This window comes from Styela clava, chromosome 3, assembly GCF_964204865.1.
Source record: "Styela clava chromosome 3, kaStyClav1.hap1.2, whole genome shotgun sequence".
In the NCBI taxonomy this organism is placed as follows: Eukaryota; Metazoa; Chordata; class Ascidiacea; order Stolidobranchia; family Styelidae; genus Styela; species Styela clava.
The window spans coordinates 23,963,119-23,985,009 of NC_135252.1; the positions used below are offsets into that span (position 1 = coordinate 23,963,119).

At 37.0% G+C, this 21,891-nt stretch overlaps 1 protein-coding gene across 1 annotated transcript; it reads right to left on the reverse strand.

Moving 5' to 3' along the window:
- Positions 1 to 761: 761 nt before the first annotated feature.
- LOC120330976 (serine hydroxymethyltransferase, mitochondrial-like) lies at positions 762 to 21,870 on the reverse strand. The gene is made up of 13 exons (XM_078110624.1): positions 21,705 to 21,870; positions 19,609 to 19,773; positions 18,946 to 19,018; positions 18,327 to 18,449; positions 16,734 to 16,818; positions 13,914 to 13,995; positions 12,589 to 12,711; positions 10,930 to 11,090; positions 9,393 to 9,537; positions 7,930 to 8,029; positions 7,368 to 7,523; positions 6,840 to 6,947; positions 762 to 5,615 (listed from the first exon to the last, which is right to left on the reverse strand). Exons 1-13 carry the CDS (start codon positions 21,762 to 21,764, stop codon positions 5,488 to 5,490), a joined length of 1,509 nt encoding a protein of 502 aa, XP_077966750.1. The 5' UTR covers positions 21,765 to 21,870; the 3' UTR covers positions 762 to 5,487.
- Positions 21,871 to 21,891: the final 21 nt, after the last annotated feature.

Below are 21,891 nucleotides of genomic sequence, written 5' to 3' on the forward strand. Positions count from 1 at the left end.
TAGTATAAAAACTTGCAGCGTGAGCAAGCTTAGTGCCATCGTCAAATAACAACCAAGTCCGTCTAAGTTGCGGCTCGGCGGTGTGGCGCATCGTGCTAAGCGTTAGGAATACGCTCGCCACCGCAACTCTGATTACCCTTCGTGGGACTCCTCGCCGCCGTAGGGTGGTTCACGTAACTGCTGGTCGGTTACGGCTTCCTCCACCATCAAGTCCATGCTTCCGAAAATAAATAACTGGCTAACTAATTCCATACACGATCTGGACTGGTAACCGGGCGAGAGACCGTGGTTCGTCATATAATTAAGCCGTCTTATCGGCTTTCCTCTCCCCGGGGATAAATATGTTAATCCCATCCTATCCTAAGTCGGTATTTCGGGACCTATCTAAAAAAAAACGGATTGCGCGGCGTTAAGTCGGCTCTGCGTTTTGGAATAGCTGAAAAGGAGCATACTAGGAGAAAAAAAAATTTAAGAAACGACTCGTAGGCTCAACGTTTATCTTTAATAAAGAAGGTTAATATGATACGTGAAGAAGAAAAATAAGCGAACATTTTGAATTTTTAGTCGTCAGGCGAACTCGTAATATTTTAATAAACACGGATAAACTATATAAAATTCTGCTCTAAAATTTCTGTGGTGCCCTAAGAACGTGCTTACATTGTTTAATGGTTAATCAGGCGCTGCGCTGCTCCCATACCCAATCGAAGGTGGTACATCTTATAGGCTTTAGCCTCCCCTACATAAAAAAAAATCATACAAGCTTAAATAGGAAGCATATATTTCACACATTTACTAGGCAAAGGCACAGTTCTAAACACACGGAAGCTTAAAACTACTAAATTAAAGAAATCAATGCAAAGTATAAATCCTCAATCATTCTCCAAAATCTGGGGTTCTCAAATTTTGGTGTTACGAAGCCGGTGAAGGGGTGACTATTAGTTACAAAGCCCCACAATAAATTTATAAAAATTATCGGTGCTCTTGAAGTATGCGAACCAGGATGGCGGACATCGGAACGTAACAGGTTAGGGTAAGGCAATAATTTTTTTCCAATTTCCCTTATTTTAGTCCTATTATCAGTTCGAAGACTAGCCAAGAGTAGTATTTATACCTAAAATTATGGCCTAACCCTAACCTAGTACACATATTACATTCCGATGTCCGCCACCTTGGTTCGCATACTTCGGGAGCCCCAAATTGTCTATTGGAACTTACAGATAATGTTATATTTGAATTCCCGCCTTGTTGCCACATTTCGATGGTACAGTTGTCAAATTATATTATTGCCGGTATAGCTTTTTTGGACAGTTACAAAATTAGCCAAGTCGGTATTTTAATAAGAAAATGATTTGCTCACTGCACCCCTAGGTTTCTATCACGTACTCTGATAACCTTACCTCTAGTCTAAACTAAATCATGCAAGAAAAGATTGAAAATTAACTAGCAAACGTGAGCTGATATGAATAGAATCAAAGAAACTGGTCAGAAAATGAGTTATGAAACAATAACAGGGGGCAGAGGCGTAGCCAGGGATGGTCGTGGGTCGTAACTACATCCCCCCCGCAGAGCAGCTGAAGGGTCATGGCTTGACAAGGTGTTTTCACTTTGTTGAGCATGAATTGTTTAAATATAATGAAATTCGGAATCTACCAATCAAAATAACACTATAAATACTATCGGAATGATAAACAGGGGCCATGAGTGCTAAAATCCTCCAGCCACACCAACTCACCAACATTGCGAAAGACAAAAACATAATTAAGACACAAAAATGCTAAAACAACTAAAAGGAATTAAAGTGAAACAATAAAACACTTGCTACTTTGAAAATTACTTTGGTAACATCTACTAACATGCTTAATGTATTTTGGAAATTATCACAGTAAGTCTCGCTATTATATTATAAATAGACTCACCATATCAATGAAATAAAATACCGGTACACTTGGACCAGGTTCGAATCAGAGTTTTAGTATTACTCGGAAAGCACAAATGGGTAAAAATTAGGGACTCCCGAAGTATGTGTACCAGATTGGGTTTAGGCCATAATTTTATTCAGATTTCATTGACGGTCTGTGTTAGCCAAGTGAATATACCCCCTGCCCATAGGTGTCAGTCCCTTCACACAACTTGATGTGAAGCAGGCAAATAAAATTAGTTACCTCCATATTGGTACACATACTTATGAAGCGCTAAAAATTACTTATTCATAATATAAATTACTCATGCTGAGAAGTGTTTTTGTAAACCAGGGATGTTGACAAAGCATGATGTCTCAAAATGAGTAAGTGTGCTGAAGCAAACATATGCAACTTTTATTTTATTGGCGGTATTATATACACAAAGATATCTATCCTAAATATACATAAAGTCCATTTACAATTTCAATTTTGGTTATGAAGTCAGTTCTCAATATATCTTAACCAGATTTGTTGTTGTTTTTTAATCAGTAATTGTTCAAGTATTTTCACTTCATTTAATACATCTGAGGTTCAAAATATATGGTATCGATAAAATCCCTTTGCAATTTTGAAAGATTTCAAGACTTAATGGACACACACAGTTAGTACAGAGTGTATATTCGGATTATATTTGTCATGATTTCAATACTAAAACACCTATTCAGGTACAATGTTATTCAGAAAAAAAATGCCTTTGGTGCTCCCGAAGTATGCAAACCAAGATGGCAGACATCGGAACGTAACATGGGTAACAGGTTATGGGCCTTATTTTAGTCCTATTATCAGTTCGAAGACTAGCCAAGAGCCTCCCGTATTATTTATACCTAAAATTATGGCCTAACCATAACTTAGTACACATATTACATTCCGATGTCCGCCATCTTGGTTCGCATACTTCGGGAGCCCCATGACTTTTCCCCTGTTCCTTTTTAAAAAACGAAGAAAAACCAAAAAAATGCAGATTATATACAAAGGTAGAATGCTGAATTTTTGATCAATCTTAATAACTTTCCGCTCCCCATAAGAACACTAAATTTTCACAATAACAGGAGAAATTTGAGGTATTAGTTGGAATGCGAGGTCCAGTCGCATAAGTTTTGTTCCCTAATAATAAAGTAAAAAATTTAGGAATTTTTGTGATTGGTTGTGTGTCATTATTTGAATAATTATGGTCCCTCCACAAAACCTTACAGGGTGTCCAAAAAATTGCGCCCGATTTTATAGTGATAACAACTGAAAATTTCCTTGTCTTTGTATATTAATAGTTCCTATTGTGCTTATAATTCTCATCTACCATACAATAAAATTCATTTGATTTTACAATTGTTATAAGGTCGAATGAAATTCGTTGGACACCCATCATTCACCCCAAGCAAGCAAAGACCCCAATCATAGTGTAACAAGTTTTTCCAAGTTCTTTACAAAGTAATTCACTGACTTGATTCAAACTAGGCCCTGGCCTACTTCACACAGGGTCCTTGCGGTGAGCAGATGTAAAATTAGAAATTTTATAAACAGTTTGGCATGCAGAATTCTGAGTACCGGTATATTACTTATATATGAACATTTCAAATTGATATGGAAAAAAAATTTTTTTTTGCTTCATTCTACCTCTGGAATATTTTTGACACGATAAAATATATTTGGTTCATAGCGAAGATTACAATATATTTTATATTTGGGAAAAATTTATAAAAATTCTAATCTTAAAAAATTTTACTGTTATATTTTTCTGAATATTCAGTTAGTGGAATATTTCCCACACAATCAAGATTACTTACAAGATTACTAAATTACATCATAACACAAAAACATGACGTCAGAAAATGTGGCCTCAAGGTAGGCTACCATTTGATCGCACGAAAAATAACATGTCCTAACATCTCTAAATTCTATCTACAACGATGAACAAGTCCATCAGCTACCTATGAAGACATTTTTAAAGCTAACACATTATGAAACATTAACACTATTACTATTAATAAAAAAATGGAGTTGACTTAAACCACACAAGAGAATAACCCTTTTACCTTTTTAGCGATAAATCTATTAGCAAATAAATTTTAACACTGGCACATTAAAAAATACTAAGGCACCTCTATTGGAAGAGCGGGTTCACCTAAAAAAATCATATTGGTACAGGGCTTCCCCAACTGGAGGCTGAAACGAATTTTAAGGAGCGCAAAGTGTATACCAATTTCACAGAAAGTACTATAGCTAATTGTACATTTTAAGACTTTCGATTCGAAACACAATTATCAAAACTAAAACACGAATCTCCCGATGCCCGCCGCAAAACAATGTTGACCTAATTGGGTATGTGGAAAAAAAATCTTAATATATTGGAATGCGGTCACGAGCTTAAAAAGTTGGAAAGTCGTTGTTTAGTGTACAAGGCACTAGAGCAATATTAAAACCAAAGTAATAGGAAAGCAAAGACATTGAATAAAAGACAAATATATTAAACAAAATTACACCTGTTTCAATGCTTACATGGCTGTGAGGAGATGTATTTTAAACTCGGAATACATTTAAAAAACGACTCAAAGAATCCTGACTTTAGCATGGCAAACTTTAGACAAAATTACCAATAGTTACAACCAGTGGTGGGATTCAGCCGGTTCACACCGGTTCTTTAGAACCATCTCACAGAATTTTTTGATATCAGCGAACCGGTTGGCTTTACTGAATATTGTCAATGTTCTGTTCGTAACAGAACCGGTTGAAAAATATGACTTTTGTGATGGAACCGGCTGACAAAAAATTTGAAACCCTCCACTGGTTACAACACCACAACCTTATAATAACACTCAGCAGGACATCATGTCGGCTAAAGAACGCCAGTGTTGTGCATCATTTTTTGTCAGCAGGACAATTAACCGTCTTCAGACATCTACCAGTGCCATGCAAAAAATTTATGTTTTTCCACACAATGAATTACAGTAATAAAGGCAACAGGTGAAACGTTGAAATATATAACGCAGTGACAAGCGCAAAAATCATTATAAACATAAACTATTAGATTGGGAATTTATGCTTGATGGCGAAATATCTGAGTGTTGACACGAGCCACACTAAATGGCTTGGCGAGATTGTGGTTCATGGGCCGCATGTCACACACCCATGTTATGCACACTATGTATAATAAAATAATATTATCAAAATTATGAATCAAAATTGAAAGATTGTCCAGAAATGCTAAAAATAAGGTTGACACTGATGGGTAGGGAGGTACTATTTTGCGAAAAAAAATGGAATAGGTATGGAATTCAGATGCTGGGACTTGACAAATAGTACACGTGTGTGTCATCATTCGTTCATGTCAAAGGTGGAGCTTTAAAATGAATAATAAAATACCATGAAAATTTATTCAAACACTAAAAATTAAATTTTAAAATGTAAATTCCTAAAATTGGTAAAAACTTTGAACAAAATTTGTTTCACGATAAATAAAATATGCAAAAAATCTGTTTAATTTAACCCAAAACAAATTTTTTTGGGGCTTTTTACCCCCACTACTCCCCGTTCAGTGATCTGGAAATCCAGGCATTGGGAACTTTCTTGCATACGTTTCAACTTCCTTTCGCAATTCTGAAATTTTACGTTGGACTTCGGCGTCTGATTTTATAAAATTGAGGAAGTCTGCAAGCTTTTCTAAAAATAAATATTACTAAAATAAATTATAAACGAAAAAATAGTTTGGAATTTGTCAAGTCTCACGCCAACTTCAAAAAAAACTAACTAGCTAACAATAAGCTACAAATAACAATCAGTAGGAAAAGTATGTTTTATTAAAAAAAAACGTTGAAAATACGTGGATGGGACATAAATATCCAAAATAAGACGAGTAAAATCAAATATAACAAATATTTTTGTTTGGCTCCTACTCCCCCATTACGGGGCGCGACCCACTGTTTGAGACCCCTGGTATATATCAATCTCAGGCAATACTATTCATTAGCTTTATCATAAGTACCGGTATACTTCAAAAAACCGTAACATCTAACATATCAGCCTATATCCTTGTCTAGACCAGTGGTTCTCAAACTGTTATTACTTATCGATTTTAATCGGTAAGTATGTTGATAGGTATTTGTCTGTCTGTATGTCTGTTAGATGCACGCGATATCTCACGAAAGCTCCAGATTTTTGCATGTGCATTCATCTTATCTCTGACCAGGAGCCTATTGATTTTGGATGAATTATGTCGTATAATTAGCGAGTTATTAATTAATTAGTGATGGGCCAGACACAAGGTGTCACTATGGAGTAAGAGCGCTGTTTTGGGGATCCCCTAACTTTCGATCGATAAGTCTTCGGTCTCTGACCGATATTCTCGTTTATTTTATATTGTTAATTCCTGTGACCTCTACAGGATTCGTTTTATGCGATGGATCGATGATGACATTAATTAGCTTCAGGCCTCCTCAAAAAATTGTCTGCGCCCCCCGTTTGAAAAGGCGTTCACATGGCTAAAGATACATGCAATTTTTGCTTTTGTCGCTGTGGTAAATCTTTCGCCCCTTTGACCAGTGCTTTTATTACTATAAGGCTGAGCAACATTCTCTTTTCTTGACTTTCCCACAGCGCTCTGGTTGTGTACATTAAGGAACTAATTTTTTGCATGCTTCAGGTAGATTTCAGAAGTTAGTTACACTTCTGAAAATTCTCAGACCAGCAGCTTTCAAACTTTTTAGGCTGTGCCCCTTTTTTAAAATTTGTCAAGTCTTGTCAAAATGAAGAAATGTAAATTAATTAGCTTCACGATCCTTGAAAAATCGTCTGTGCCGTTGCATGAAAAACCATTGCCTTAGACACCAGTCACTATTTGTGTCTCCCCGGCAGATGGCCCTAATTTTTTTAACCAATATAACTTACTTGTACGTGTCTTGGCTTCAACTGCTATTTCTACTCCTCTGTTCAAAAAGTCGACGACTTTACGGAAATCATCCTCAACAAAATGGCGAGACGTCAGCGCTGGAGCACCTGAAAGTAAAAACAGAATGATGTATACCGCTTAAAAGGGATTAGCTTGCGAAAATTGATTCCAAAAAGGGATGATCCATCCAGTGGCGTGATTTTTAAAATACTAAAAATTTGTGGCAAAACAATTGTTTTTCAAAATAAGGAAATCCTGGGGCAAAACAAGGGTTTTAAACAAAAAATCTGGGCAAAAAAAAGGTTTATCAAAAAAATGGAAAATCTGGTGCAAAACAGGAGTTCTTCAAAATAAGGAAATCCTAGGGCAAAACAGGCATGAGAGACCGAATATATATTATGGATGTCAAAACAAAATCATTGGCGTCTTTTCAAAGATAGTAGATCTTAAAATATCAGCAAATGCTTTGTTCGGTGTGGAAAGAAATACAAGATAACTAATTTTAGTAAAACGTTTATCTGGCTCACCCAGCCTTAGTCCTCCAGGTATGAGTGCACTTTTATCTCCCGGAACGCTGTTTTTGTTCGCTGTTATTGACGCCGCTTCAAGAACTTTTTCTGTTCGTGCTCCATCGATTCCCTTAGGTCTAAGGTCAACGAGTACAAGATGATTGTCTGTGCCACCTGAGGGAGTAACAAACATGAAAACCATTTGAATGAGTAAAAAAATATCAATAGCTCAATTGATTGAGTTTAATTCCTACAACGATAACGTAAAGGATTTGAAACAGTTGGGTTTTATTTGATATCAAGCAGGCATTTTTCAGAACAATGAAATTTAAGAATTTCGGCAATAATTTTTTTGCCTTGAATTGTTAAAATTGATAATCCCATTGTTAATGTTAATCCCAACATACTGATATGCTAAATTAGGACTTGCATCATATGTTTAATAGTAAGATACAAAATATATATATGAAACAGCATTGGATAATTGTTAATGTGCCAGTGCTGAGTGTACAAAAATATACCCGGTGCGAACAAATTATATGTCGGACCAGCGTGATGCCAGAACAGAGCAACATCTCACCTGATACCACATTATAACCCAAAGATTGCAATGCATCTGACATTGCTTTTGCATTTTTCATTGTTTGAATCTGGTATTCTTTGAACTCTGGCGACATCGCCTGGAGAAATAAAAGTTGAGTTACAGTTTAATTATTGGCCTGTCAAGTTTTAGGTGGGGCTGTGAAACCAGCAAAGATTTTTGTATGAATCCAAAATAAAATAAAATTGCAAGATCCAGAGAGTTAGAAAACAATCAGAGATCTCAAATTCTCAAAAGACCTGAAATGGAATTTGGAATGGTAATAACCGAAGTCAGAACTTCTGAAGAAAAGTAAAAAGCATCAAGTTGATTAACTCTTTTTTCCGCATAAAGAATATATTCGTACTACCATCCTTGGTCATAATAGTTATTTTCGGACTATTTTACGTTTATTTTCATGTTTTGTGAAGTATTCCAGCACTAACTAAAATCCTTTTAGGCATCCAACTATGATCCGTGCTTGATCCGTCAACATTTTTTTTGCAAATTATTTATTTTACTACTAAGTGAATTTTATTTGTGTAGGTATTTCAAAGCTTAGAGATACACGAAAGTATTTGTCATTACTTCAAAGATAAGTCATTTGAACGAGCGGGAAACAATTCCGCGCACATAATAAACAAACAAAGATTCCAGACAACTATCGTGAACATGCTCTCACATATCATTGATTATTTCGCGTTTCGCTTCGCTTGCGAAGCTGAGTCTGGTTTTTCTGCAAAGGTGACGTAACGCTCTTTGAGCAGAGCGCTTGAAATCTCGATAAGAGTGTGAAACGTTCTCTCAAAATTTTTTGAAATTTCTCTTTTCTTACCGGCGTATGGTCGAACGGTTTGCGCGTACGTCATTTGGGCGCATTTTAGTAGGAAGACACGAAAATAAGCTTTTTAAAGAGATATTGGGGGTGTTCCTTGTACGTTTGGTTAACTGGTCATTACATATTATAAAATGGTACAAAAAGTCGATTGTAACCAGCGGAAAAAGAGGGTTCATGCAATTGAAGAATGCAAGCATAATATACTAAAGTCAGGATTTCCTCAATTCTGAAGTCGAGAGCAAATTTTCTGTTAATCTGTAGTCAATTTTAAAATGATTCGGGATTTCATTATCAAAATGTGTGGGTTAGAAGTCGGTGACAAAATTTCCCTTAAGCTGAAGTCAGTAGGATTCAAAATCAAAATTCTTGCTAGTCTGTAACCAGGGTTGAGGTAGTTTTCTAAAAAGTTCAGAGATTCATTATTACTTGGAAGCTAAAATAAAAAGTCAAAATTCCCTTCAAAACCATGAGACGGGAAACAAATCACATGAAAATATTTTTGTCTTAGAGTCGTTTCTTAAATTTTTCAATAAATAGTCTCAATTTTAAAATGAGGCGAGGTTCCCAGACTCCAGTCTGAAGTTGGCCATCACCAGCAGTCAAGTTTTTCAAAATGGCCCATTACCTGTCTGAGGGCCACAGCAACGCCAGCTATGGCGTAGTTGTGAGGGCCCCCTTGTAAACTTGGGAAAACAGCAAAATTTATTCGATCTTCCAAATCGTACTTGATTTCTTTTCCCGTCTTTTTTGATGTACTTCGCACACCTTTTCTGGAAAACACAGTATAAACTCAATATTCAATTGATTGGGTTAGCAACTAGTTACTCTTCTTCTATGCTTCAGCGCTGGTGGATCTGTATTAGAGCTAAGATCTGGAGCCCGAGCCCCATCCCGACCCGACCATCGGATCGGGCCTGAAATATCAAGCATTGCGTTCGGGTCGGGCCTATATTGTTAATCATTACGTTCGGGCCGGGCCTAAAATGTCAAACATTGCGTTCGGGTCGGACCTGAAATGACAATCATTACGTTCGGGTCGGGCTTATATATCGCTGGATTTTTTATAAGTAAATATATGTTTATTAGAAACTATTTTTCAGAGTGGTTCCGATTTCATAAATATTAAATTTCGAAATTTAAAGTTTCGTAGTTCTTTGGATGATGATGCTTATTCATTGCTTTTTAATGGCATACCTCGTTTAATTTAATGTGCCGCACAAGTGGAGTGCAGCGGGACATTTGACACGTTTTTGAATGCCTCTTGATGATAATATGTGTGTCGCTAGGGAATTTCTTAGTTTGCCCAGTAAAACCTTTAGCTACCCTCTATCCATTAGCATTGTCAAATGGATGTGCAGATTATAGAGCTCACAAAAGAAGAACTCCTAAATAAAATATGAAATTTCGGGCCTGCGAATCCAGTTAATTTGTTGGGCCTGCAAATCCATCTAATTAGTCGGGCTCGGGTCGGGTAGGGTTTAATACCCACGGGCCGGAGTCGGGTCGGGCTGAAATTTTTTAACCCGATCTTACCTCTAATCTGTATGCATATAATGCAAGGATGCTGCAGCGCTGACATGGCCAAATCCGTCATGTTGGTTGATTCAATCTGGCCTGATTCTGCCATAAATTTCTGCTTTTAACCAATTTTGCACGCACTATATATAGTTGTTCTTATTGAAATTTCAAATTTGTTTTGACAATTGCCACAATCAAACTGAAACCAAAGTTTGATGTTTTAGCTAAAAAATACCTCAAGGAATTTGTCAGATTGAGATTAAATTTAGTTTTGGCGTGAGGCTTATTGTTTTCCACTTTTGCTTTTGTAACCCTCTCCATAAAATGGAATTTTTTACGCCACACTTAGTGACACTTACATGGCCCTCCAGTCAGTATGGGCAAAATTTTTGGCCCCTGGTTCTGATGTAGCAGAAATAAAGTTTACTGTGAGAAATAAAGATTGCCTTGCTAACACTAAACTAACTTTTGTGGAAAATGCGCTAGATTCCTGGAACTATTGGGTACAATCATGTAAAAACAAACGGAAAATTCAAGTGTAAATATTGTTTTCTTCATTTGCATAAGAGGAAAATTTATGGCCATAAGTTTTGTTCTGTTTATTCTGTACTTTTAGAATAAAAAAAAACACAGAGAAAACAAACCTATAAAAAATGAGTCCAGATCTAGCGCCCCTTAGTGTCTTGTGTGTTGTCGTAGTAACAATATCGGAATGTTCGAACGGTGAAGGCATTAAATCAGCTGCCACTAGTCCGCTAATATGTGCCATGTCAGAAAGGAGATAAGCGTTATGTTGGTTTGTGATCTGAAAAGAAGAATTTTTGTTAGTCGCTGTAGGAGAAAAAAAAAACGACCACAGCTGGTGCACGTCGTGTCGCCTGGGGTTGAGTTCGGAACTATTTTTTGATTGACTGAAGTTTGAGCCAGAGATAACTGAGACAAGTTTGGAACGATCTGACAAAATGTCATTGCGCCAGACGGCCTCGAATTAGCCAAATAAGATGAAGTAATCTATGGCAAGATCAAGGCTGAGAGAATAATTTTACGTTTAGCTCAAACTCAAGTTGACAAAAAAGATATTTTAACCCTGACTCCAACATGCTGTGTGCATGTATTTCGAGGGTTGAGTGTCGCGGAACCCCCTCTCTCATATATAGGATTCTACCCAACTTGAAACACTTTTTAGATCCCCACGACCAGTGTTCCCTCTAAGGTGTGCGCGTGTGCGCGCGCACACAGCTTTCAGAGGCTGCGCACACGCATAGATTTACTGCGCACAGACGTATTTCGATGTAATGTAGCAATGTGCTCGGTTGGCAGGTTAAGAAAGTTTGCTGTTGGCCCACTTATTACCCGGTTAGAACGCCAAAATTTTTTCATTGGTTTCTGCACAAATATTAGTCATTTCTAAATAAGTGCGCACACACCAAATTTTCTGCGCACACATACTACAAAAAATTGGAGGGAACATTGCTCACAACCCACGTTTTACGGCCTTCGGTCAGACCTGTCAGCTGATACAAGCTAACTTGGCAATTAGAAATTTCAGAATCCCCCTTTTCTTTAAAAACTCCTGGCTACGGACTTGCATACCAGCATGACGAAAACCTGTTTTTTTGCTTATTCCAAATTTCAAGATTTGTCCTGTTGCCAGAAACCCTTGAAGCATAATGAATCAATTGTCTAACGCAGTGGCTAGTAAACTTTTTGAGCCACGCCCCTTTTTAGAATTTGTCAAGTCTCACACCCACCTCAGAAATAACTAGCTAACAACGAGAATATCGGTTGAAAACCGAAGACTTATCGATCGATAGCTAGGGGATCCCCCAAAACAGAAACTGCAGTTTTGATTCATCCGCTCTTGTAACTTGCGCACTGCGCATCACACACACTCAGCGGGTCTCAAAATTCTCTCGCTTTACAAAAATCTAGATCACTATATCAATAATTGATTGATAACTCGCTAATTATACGACATAATTCGCCCAAAATCAATAGGCTTCTGGTCCGAGATAAGATGAATGCACATGCAAAATCTGGAGCAGATTCAATCTCGCTTTCGTGAGATATCGGTGCATCTAACAGACAAACAGACAGATAGACAAATACCTATCAACATACTTACCGATTAAAATCGATAAGTAATAAGCTATAAATAACAGATAGTAAGGCCAAGTTAGGTTTTATTCAAAAACACGTTGAAAATATGGGGATGGATTGTTAATATCCAAAGTGTTGTTTATGTCCCTTTTGCGGGGCAAGCCCCACCGTTTGAGAACCACTGGTCTACCGACCCTTCTTACCTTCTTCATTCTCTCATAGTCAATCTTCCTTGAGTAAGCGCTTGCTCCAGCGATAATCAGACGAGGTCGAAATAATTTTGCGTTTGCTTCAAGGCTGTCGTAATCTATTGTACCTGTGTTGGGCTGTTGAGAGGAAAAATATTATTGAGACGATCTTTTTCGGTGATCTATCAAGTCATGAATTATTGCAAGTACTAACATTTTAGGGGGCTCCCGAAGTATGCGAACCAAGATGGCGGACATCGGAATGTAATATGTGTACTAGGTTAGGGTTAGACCATAATTTTAGGTATAAATACTACGGGAGGCTCTTGGCTAGTCTTCGAAATGATAATAGGACTAAAATAAGGAAAATTGGAAAAAAATTATCGCCTAACCCTAACCTGTTACCCGTGTTACGTTCCGATGTCCGCCATCTTGGTTCGCATACTTCGGGAGCACCCATTTTAGTTTTTTTAGTGAGATGCAAAGGAAAAATTGTAACGTGGTTTTACCTCACTGGTGTGTGAAGTTATTTGTCATATTACCAACTCCAGACATCTAGTTGGGCCACACAAAATGTACATGTCTAATTTTTAAAAAATGACCGGGAAAAGGCAAGTGAAGATAATGCGGCTATCGCTTAGCCTTACAGCAATACAGGCACCAGCTAAAATGGCGAAAGATTTAACGCAGCGATACGAGCAAAAATCAATACTGTATGTATTTTTGCCATGTGAGCGTCAATGGCTACTGAGAGGGCTGGGCATTTTCGAATACCTGATGATTTCAGAATCGAATCGAATAATTTTTTCAAATCGAATCTCAAATACTTGGAAGGTATGAAATTGTATGTAATTTTCTTATTATTTTAGGTCCTCCAGACACATAAATTACTGAAAATATAGAATACATTCCTGACAATAAAAAAACAAGTTTTCATCAATAACTCAATACAGAAAAGAGTCATATGTCAGAATTGTGTTGAAAACAAATGGCTTCAAAAAAAAATTGAGAAATTTACCTCGACCATTGGTAGAAAGAGTAAAACAAGATGGCGGCAATTCGAAAATTTGCTCTTAACCGATTCGAATAATTTACTATTAGATTCGAAATGCCCAGCCCTACCCACCATTACTGACATTACAAAGAATTATCGCATAAAATTGCACGTTTGTAAATACCGAATGCAAGACAATTACACAATTTGAGTCATCTTGTTTAGGAAAATTCCCATGAGATGCAAAATCTTACATAAATGAAGTTCTCAGAGAAACGTCTTGCAAAGGTCAAAGGTGAAATGCCCATAAAAGAAAAATATTCAAAGAAGCAAAATTTACACTTACATTCAATCTATAAGGCATCGACTCAAAGTAAATACTCGTAGCTGAGATCCTTTTCGTGTCCGTCATGAAACCGTGAGTAAGACTGAAAAAGAATGAATAGAGTTTGGAGCAGATCAGGAAAAATTAGGGTCCCATGGTCTAACGCAGTGGTTCCTAACGGGGGTCAAAGAGCAGTTGAAGGGGGTCTGCCAGGCACAAAACTGATTTTACTTTTCCCTTTGCAAGAAAACTCGGTTCTTCCTAGTTTCATTGCTTGATAAGCAGGGTTGTCCAAAACGAATCGAATATTCGAATGTATTCGAATATCAAAGTATTCGAATACCTTTTTCGGCTGATTTTCGAATAATTCCGAATAGTAGCCACTTTTGCCGCCGTAAACGTGGTGTTTCGTTTTACGGGAATCTCCAAACGACTTCTTACGCTGTCTCACGTATTGTAATGACGATGAATTAGAATCGGCACTTTGATTGTTTATATTCTGTGCGACCGTACGTCGCATAGTGTTGCGACACATTTGCAGGTTTGCGTGGGTGGACATTGCCGACATTCGTCTACGAGGCTTCTAATTTACAAATTCATTTCCATTACGTCGAAAAATTGACAATTACCGTATTTCCCGGCTAATAAGTCGCTTTTCTAGGCCACCGAGATAAAGTGATTTGTGACCATTTCGTTTTGCCGATTCAGCAGAACATGACAGGAAAACACAGCTGTGAAATAACCCGTGGACGTACAGTGTATTACTTATCACATTCCAAAATTATTTCAACATTCGGGTTAAAAGGTTGTCCAAAATGATTGCCGCTTTACAACTTAAATTTACCGCTCAATGTTAAAAATAGTTAATTCTGTGAGTATGATTCTACCAAACTAACATGATCTGGTTCTAAACATTTAAAATTATTAGCGCATATCAGCATAACTGAACAACAGGGACACAATTTTTCTACCCGTCTTATTGGAGGTCTATATGGAAAAACCCCTTTTTTTAGTGCTAAAAATAGACATCGTCCTATTTGCCATGTGGACTTATTAGCGGGGAAATACGGTATTTATAGCAGTCATTGTTACGATATCCAATAAATTGTCACAAGTTGGAAAAACAAGTCGGTTTATTAGAAAATAATTTCTGATAACGATAGTTAAAAGTATCGATCCTTTACCAGGATGATTTTTTGTTGCGCAAAATAATCCAATCCATGACTGGTACCAGCATTTAAAATGTCATGCCGTATTAATTTAATTCTGTTCAATGTAACTCATGGTTGTATCGACAATCTGTGGACATAAAATGTGTGGTAAACTGACTGATTTTATTAAAAATTTAATTCATATTTTATATTGATAAAATAATGAAAGTATTAATACCAAATACCACGGGTATTTGTGGACATGAAATACGTGGTAAACTGCCCAATTATAATTTCGGATTCGTATTTACAAAATAATTAAACTATTATAATTCTAAAATGCAACGGCGATCTGGGATCTTAAAATGTGTGGTAAACTGCCCGATTTACCAACATTTGAGTTATGATAATAGAATTAAATTAACACGGTAAGGCATTTTAAATAGTGGTATCGGTCATGGATTCGAATATTTTGCGCAGCACAAAATCATCCTAGTAAAAAGTCCATACTTTTAAATACAAACCAATGGCAACCATTCTTTTTCTGACGTGTGACAATTATTCGTGAGTACGAAAATAATAAAAAACTAATTATATTCGGCACAATATCACCGCAATCTGTGGACATAAATTGTGTGGCAAACTCGCGATTAATATTAATTTTTGATTCCTATTTCCGTATTCACAAAATACAACGGCGATCTGTGGACTTGGAATGTGTGGTAAACTACCCGATTATAAATAATTTTTGATTCCTATTTTCATATTTATAAAATAATAAAAGTATTATTACTCAAACATACAACGGCGATCTTCGGACCTCAAATGTGTGGTAAAGTTCCCGAATATAAATAATTTTTGATTCGTATTTTTGTACTCGCGAAAAAATTGTCACAAGTCGGAAAAATAACTCATACTTTATCCCGCTTTTTGGCAAATAATTTGGATAATGGTTGGTATTTGAAAGTATGGGCGTTTTACTAGGATGATTTTGTGTTGCGCAAATATTCAAATCCATCATCGATACCACTATTGCCGTATTAATTTAATTCTGGTGACATGACTCATGGTATATAAAATATATACTGCAATAATCTGCAAATATGAAATGCTTGGTAATATAGCTAGGTTGTAACTTGTAGATAGCAGTTATTCCATTGCTCATTGTATGGAAATTCCCACATACATTTAGATAAGCTTCAATTAATGGATTTTATTTTCGAAGTATTCGAAATTTCATATTCGGAAAAAATAATTTCGAATGTATTCGAAATAGTGAACTATTCGGTTTTGGCCATCCCTGTTGATAAGGTTATTCCACATTGTTCACTTTGTTGAGCATGAATTGTTTGAACATAATGGGATTTGGAATTTACCAAAATAAACAATGGTGTGATTAACCAAGGCCCATGGCCCATGAAGGCTAGAAGACTTCGTGCGCGGGCCACGAGCCATAAAAGGTTTGGAACCACTGCACTAGCATTTAATGTGATGGCAACGTAGGGGACAGATCATAGGTTGCTAGGAAACTGTTGCTAGGATGCGAGAATGCTGAATTATTGAGTTTGGTTAAAAAATACACAGCTGTTATTAAAGACATGGCATTGAGCTCAATTTTCAACTTGTCATGCTTCAGTGAGCACATTTCACAGTTCATGTAAAAATTGAAACAGGGAACAATGAAACTTACTGTCCGCCATCAGGAAGGTCCAGACCCATGATTCTGTCATGCGGATTCAAAACTGCTGTGTAAGCGGCGAAGTTTGCTGGGGAACCTGTAAAGAATGACACAGCGTTTTTAAACCAGAACAATGTAAAATAAGACAAACTCTAATAACTTTTCACAACATACTTCCATATCAGGGGCATAGCAGGTATTTTCAAAGGGGCGAGTGGGTTCTGAAATCTCAAATCGACAAGTTAAACCGCATCAACTAGCGCCGGAGTGGGCAACTTCTCTAGTCAAGATGTGGGAGAATGAAGTTCTCGGTGGGCCGGATTATTAGAAAAATACTTCGGTATCCAATCTTTGTTGAATGCTCGACACTCTGTCAACTTTACGTTTCTTAGAATATTCCATGGTTAATAAAACCTAATATTAATATAATATCTAATTTCTAAAATCTATTTATATTTAGAATCTAAATATAACTGATAACAGTAGTTGGGAATGTTTACAACGCTCTCTGCTTTGACCTTATATTGTTCGTTTAACAAGTGTGCTAACGCAATTGTTTGTTCACTAAGGCAATTGTTTATTTCAACAACTCGCACTGACAGTACGGTGAGAGTAGAGCAAACTTTCAAGAATGATGCGTCGGACCACATTACAGAGCGTGGTTGGATACAGTCAGCGGGCCGGTCAAAATCTTGTCGCGGGCCGTATGTTGCCCACCCCTGGACTGGCGGGTTTGTGGGTTTCCAGGAGTCTTACAGTTCTAAAAAGCATTTCAAGCTATGAAAATTTGCTTTGTACCACACAGAAAAATGCTTTAATTCATTTTACATTTTAAAAAAAAATGGGGGAAGGACTCTAGCCCCCTTTCCCCCTCGTCCCAGTTACACATGCCCCTGTTCCATGTTCAATAACAAACAAAGATATTTGAATTTTGCCAGGGTCGCATCAAGAAAATCATGTTTGTGAATGTCGCATGTGATGTCACAGTCAGTATTGCCATTCGCTATGATAGAGCCGAATTTAATGGTGGCTGACATTGTCAAACTGGAAAAATGAAAATAAATGAAAAAGACATTTATATTATTGCAACAATTCATAATCTAGATCAGGGCGGTCCAAGGTTGTTGGCTCCGCGGGCCACAAAATTATTTTTGCATTGTTTGCATTGTTTTGACATTGTCATACTGGAGATGAAAAGGGCATTTAAATTATTGCAACAATTCATAGTCTAGATATTTTAAATAAAGTTTGAAAATAAATCTAAATTTCGTATTAAGTTGTTAGATATTTTCACAACTTTCTCCGAGAACAGGAGACAAAATGCTTTGCTTGTCCATCCCTAACTAAAAATAATTATGCCAACAGATCTAAGACAACAAAAATCAGTTTCTGAAGAAATATAAACCAGGCAAACTTAAACCTTCAGTCAAAAACTTGCATTTTGCTTTGTGATATTCAGTTTTCATCTCCAATGCCATGCCACGGAAAATATGCCATGTCACGTCACAGACTAATCTGCAGCCATCAAGCCAAAATTTCAATAATAGCTTTTTTTTTAAAAATATTTCATAGAAAATAACAAGCAATGATCCTTCAAGAACATACCTGAATAAGGCTGTACATTCACTCCCCATTTTTCTGGATCAAGTCGAAATACCTCTAGCGCCCTCTTCTGGCACAAAAGTTCGATTTTGTCAACAATTTCTGTCCCGCCATAGTACCTTTGACCTGGAAATAAAAACAGAATTCCAATGAAAAAATAAATGCAAGGTTTACCGAAGACTGAAATAAACTTAATAAAGTAAAAACTATTCCAAAAGCAAAAGTAAATACACAGGAGGGTATTTGATTGGGGAGTTTTTTATTTTAAATCTTCACAAGTAATAGGCAGAGCTATAAAAGCCATAGGAGAATGATACCATATATAGGAAATTGAAGCCAGAAAACGATACGCTTAAAGTTTTGACAAGATTAGATACCGAAGATCTTTGATCCAACTCCAAGAAATTTCAACTCCGAATCCAGAACATTGCCTAAAACAGGCAATCATTGATAACAAACATTTTCACATATGCAAATGTTATTATCTGTTGAAAATGCTTAATTGGCGGTCTCAAATGTAGCTCGTACAGCCTCAGATGCTATGGAAACACACCAAACTTTAACCCCCCCCCCCCATTTCGACCCTATGTGCTACCACTAAATCAATACCCAAATCATTTACCTGGATACCCTTCTGAGTATTTGTTAGTTAAGCAAGATCCCATCGCTTCGAGAGCAGCACGAGATGCAAAATTCTGAAAAATTGATAATTAGTAAGAAACGTTGTATAATATGTATGATAAAAACTCAGCAGGAAAACTCATCCGAGAGATATGCAAACTACTCAAAAGTATACACATGTCACTTAGATGTCTCAACCATGAGCAAAATTAAAAACTACAGGAATGCTGAAAGATATGTGCACTCACTTGGAAATTTAGGAAAATTTCCAGTTATCCCCCCCCCCACGTTTTAAAACAACAAATTAGCAATTGTCCAGTTGGGGCTAAGAATGATTTGAAATTTGAATTTCGAGCTCAATTCGTATTCCTAACCCTAACTGGATAATGTGCATAGTAGGGGGGGGGAATAATTGAGAAAAGTCCGATAATTTATCTGAGCGAAACAGGTGTAGGTCACACATGTAGGTCATTGCAAAAGGCAATAAAATTATAATTGCCTTTTCTGACAGCAATAGATATTGGTCCGCAATGCTCAAACAAAACGATGCAATGATTGAAATCAATAATTAAAGATCGATCAGACTCTTTTTATATCTTTCCGGCACACTGGTGCAGTCATCACAGATCCCAAGGGTTTCACGGATCCTTGCCCTAATCCTCACCTCTGAAGCAATCAGTTCCAGTCCTCTGACTTGTCTGTCTTTTTCTTGTTTAATCAAAGAATTGATTTCTGGGTCGTCTTGTTCCAGGGTCTCGTTTCCAGTCCAATTCCATTTTGTCTGGCTAAGAGAGAAAACGGATGTGCTGAGTGGCCGGGTCCAGGTTACCTGTAATTATGGAGAACAATAAATAAGATAACATATAACAAAAGAGCTATGCTCAAATATATGGACACAAAAAAAAACAATAGCCTTTTAGCGAAAAATACAATCTTTCCGCACTGAAAATTTCAAAGCAATTGGTTTAGTAAGTAATGAGACGAGAAGAAAAATATCGAGAACAACAACATAACAACACGATACAAAGGCCCACTGTGTGTCCAATAATAAGTGCTAAGCGATGGGAACAACCTCGTCATCACACCACTGATTACCCCATACAGCAGTGGTTCCCAACTTTCTACGCCTCGTGGCCCCCTGCCGGACGCTTCTAGCACTCATGGTCCCCTGTTTATTCTTACAGTAGCATTTGGAGTGTTATTTTAATTGGTAGATTCCAAACTTCCATTATGTTCCAACAATTCATGCTCAACATAGTGAAAACATCCTGTGAAATCGAGCAATGAAAATAGAAAGGACAGAGTTTTCTTGTGAAGTTGAAAGTAAAATCAGTTTGGCGCCTAGCATTGTGGCCCCCGGTCTGGATTTCATGGCCTTTTTGAACGAGAAATCAGGCGTGCAATCATAAATTCCCGCGTGCAAATCAGAATTTCCGGCGTGCAATAATAGTCAATGGCATGCAAAACGACTGCACCGCGTGCAACTGACTTTGACTTCAGATACTGATCAATACATCAGCGTTAAATTATTGGATAAAAATATGTCGAATCAGAGCAAAATGGACCGTTGAACTTTGACATTAATTTTGGGAGTGTTTTTGCATGAAATTATTGAATAAGAAATACGCTGAATCAGAGCCGTAACTGACCAGCGTCGGCAAGGAGTTTGACGTTCTTTTCGCTCATAACTATTCTTACGGGATTCCTTTCATTCAAAACGATGTGCCATACGTCCATACCGCCAAGAAATTATGAAACATGGTCCTTTTTGCTTCGCATTTTTCGATCAGGACAAATCTTGCAAGCTAGTATGTAGTGGACAATTGTTGAGATACAATTTGTCGGCATCTTTATATTACTGAATTATTGATTCAAAAACCATTAAAACCGATTTTCATTGGTGAGCGATTGCAAATTTTCGACGTGCAAAATTAAATTCGCTCGTGTGCAATTCTGCGGAGCGCCAGCAACCTCGGGCGTGCAATGCCATGGAATCCAGTCTGGTGTGGCCCCCGCTAACTACTCTATCGCCCCCTTAGGGGACCACAGGCCCCCTAGTTGAGAACCGTTGCTATACAGTTTCACAGGTTCGAATCCCGTGGGATATGATTATATGTTGAGGGTTGCTTGAATCCTCACTATAGTACGGTGGCTCCCAATTTTTGATGATGATATCACATGAAAATTTAGGTAAGTTGTTAAAACTTTATATAAGACATAAACTTGTGACACAGATGTACTGCATGTCCTTGTGAAATTGATTACAAGTTGAAAAAACATAGGCGATTTTTTAGATGCTGCTTTTTACTGTTTTAGATTGCATGTGATAAACGAATAGAATAGTATACTATTAACACCCTCCTTGCACAACTGCCTGTATAAAGGACCATATTGTACATATTTGATTTACCCTATTATAATTTATATATATCAGAAGGGGTGTATGCCGCACATTTGTGTTTTAGGCCAATATGGTCTTGTGCATACATCCCGTCTCCAGTATTTATAATTAATTACTCTTTTATATTGCTTTTACGAGACGAATAAACATACATACATACATACAACACGAACACGCTAGGTCTTACACTGTCTTCATAACCTAATCAAAATATCACACAAGTGGTGTATACGTTTTAATAATAGAACTAAATGAAAGCAAAAAAAGTGTAGAATTAAAAAACTGGCACGGCATAATGCTGTAATGACCTTGATTAAATATAAAAGAACGTCCAAGTAAATTAGAAAATTATGCATCACCTTTGCATTATTCCCCAACTTCAAGCTTCTTTGCAGACATGATAACTTCGAAGAAAACATTTTCCTTTAAGAATCTAGTCTAGAAAATCGCGAAATAAATGTGCAACGGCTGCAAAAACTGCTTAGACAAAAACGCCTACAGAAGTCAACCAATCAATTCGTCCTTATATTGGGTCTTACAGTTGCC

Excerpts from the sequence above, each read along its gene's own strand:
- LOC120330976 (XM_078110624.1), bottom strand. The coding sequence starts at position 21,764 with ATGTTTTCTTCGAAGTTATCATGTCTGCAAAGAAGCTTGAAGTTGGGG. Across the intron at positions 18,450-18,945 it reads ATACTCAGAAGGGTATCCAG|GTCAAAGGTACTATGGCGGG; the intron begins GTAAATGATTTG and ends TTTTATTTCCAG. Across the intron at positions 8,030-9,392 it reads TTGCTGTGGCCCTCAGACAG|GCGATGTCGCCAGAGTTCAA; the intron begins GTAATGGGCCAT and ends TTATTTCTCCAG.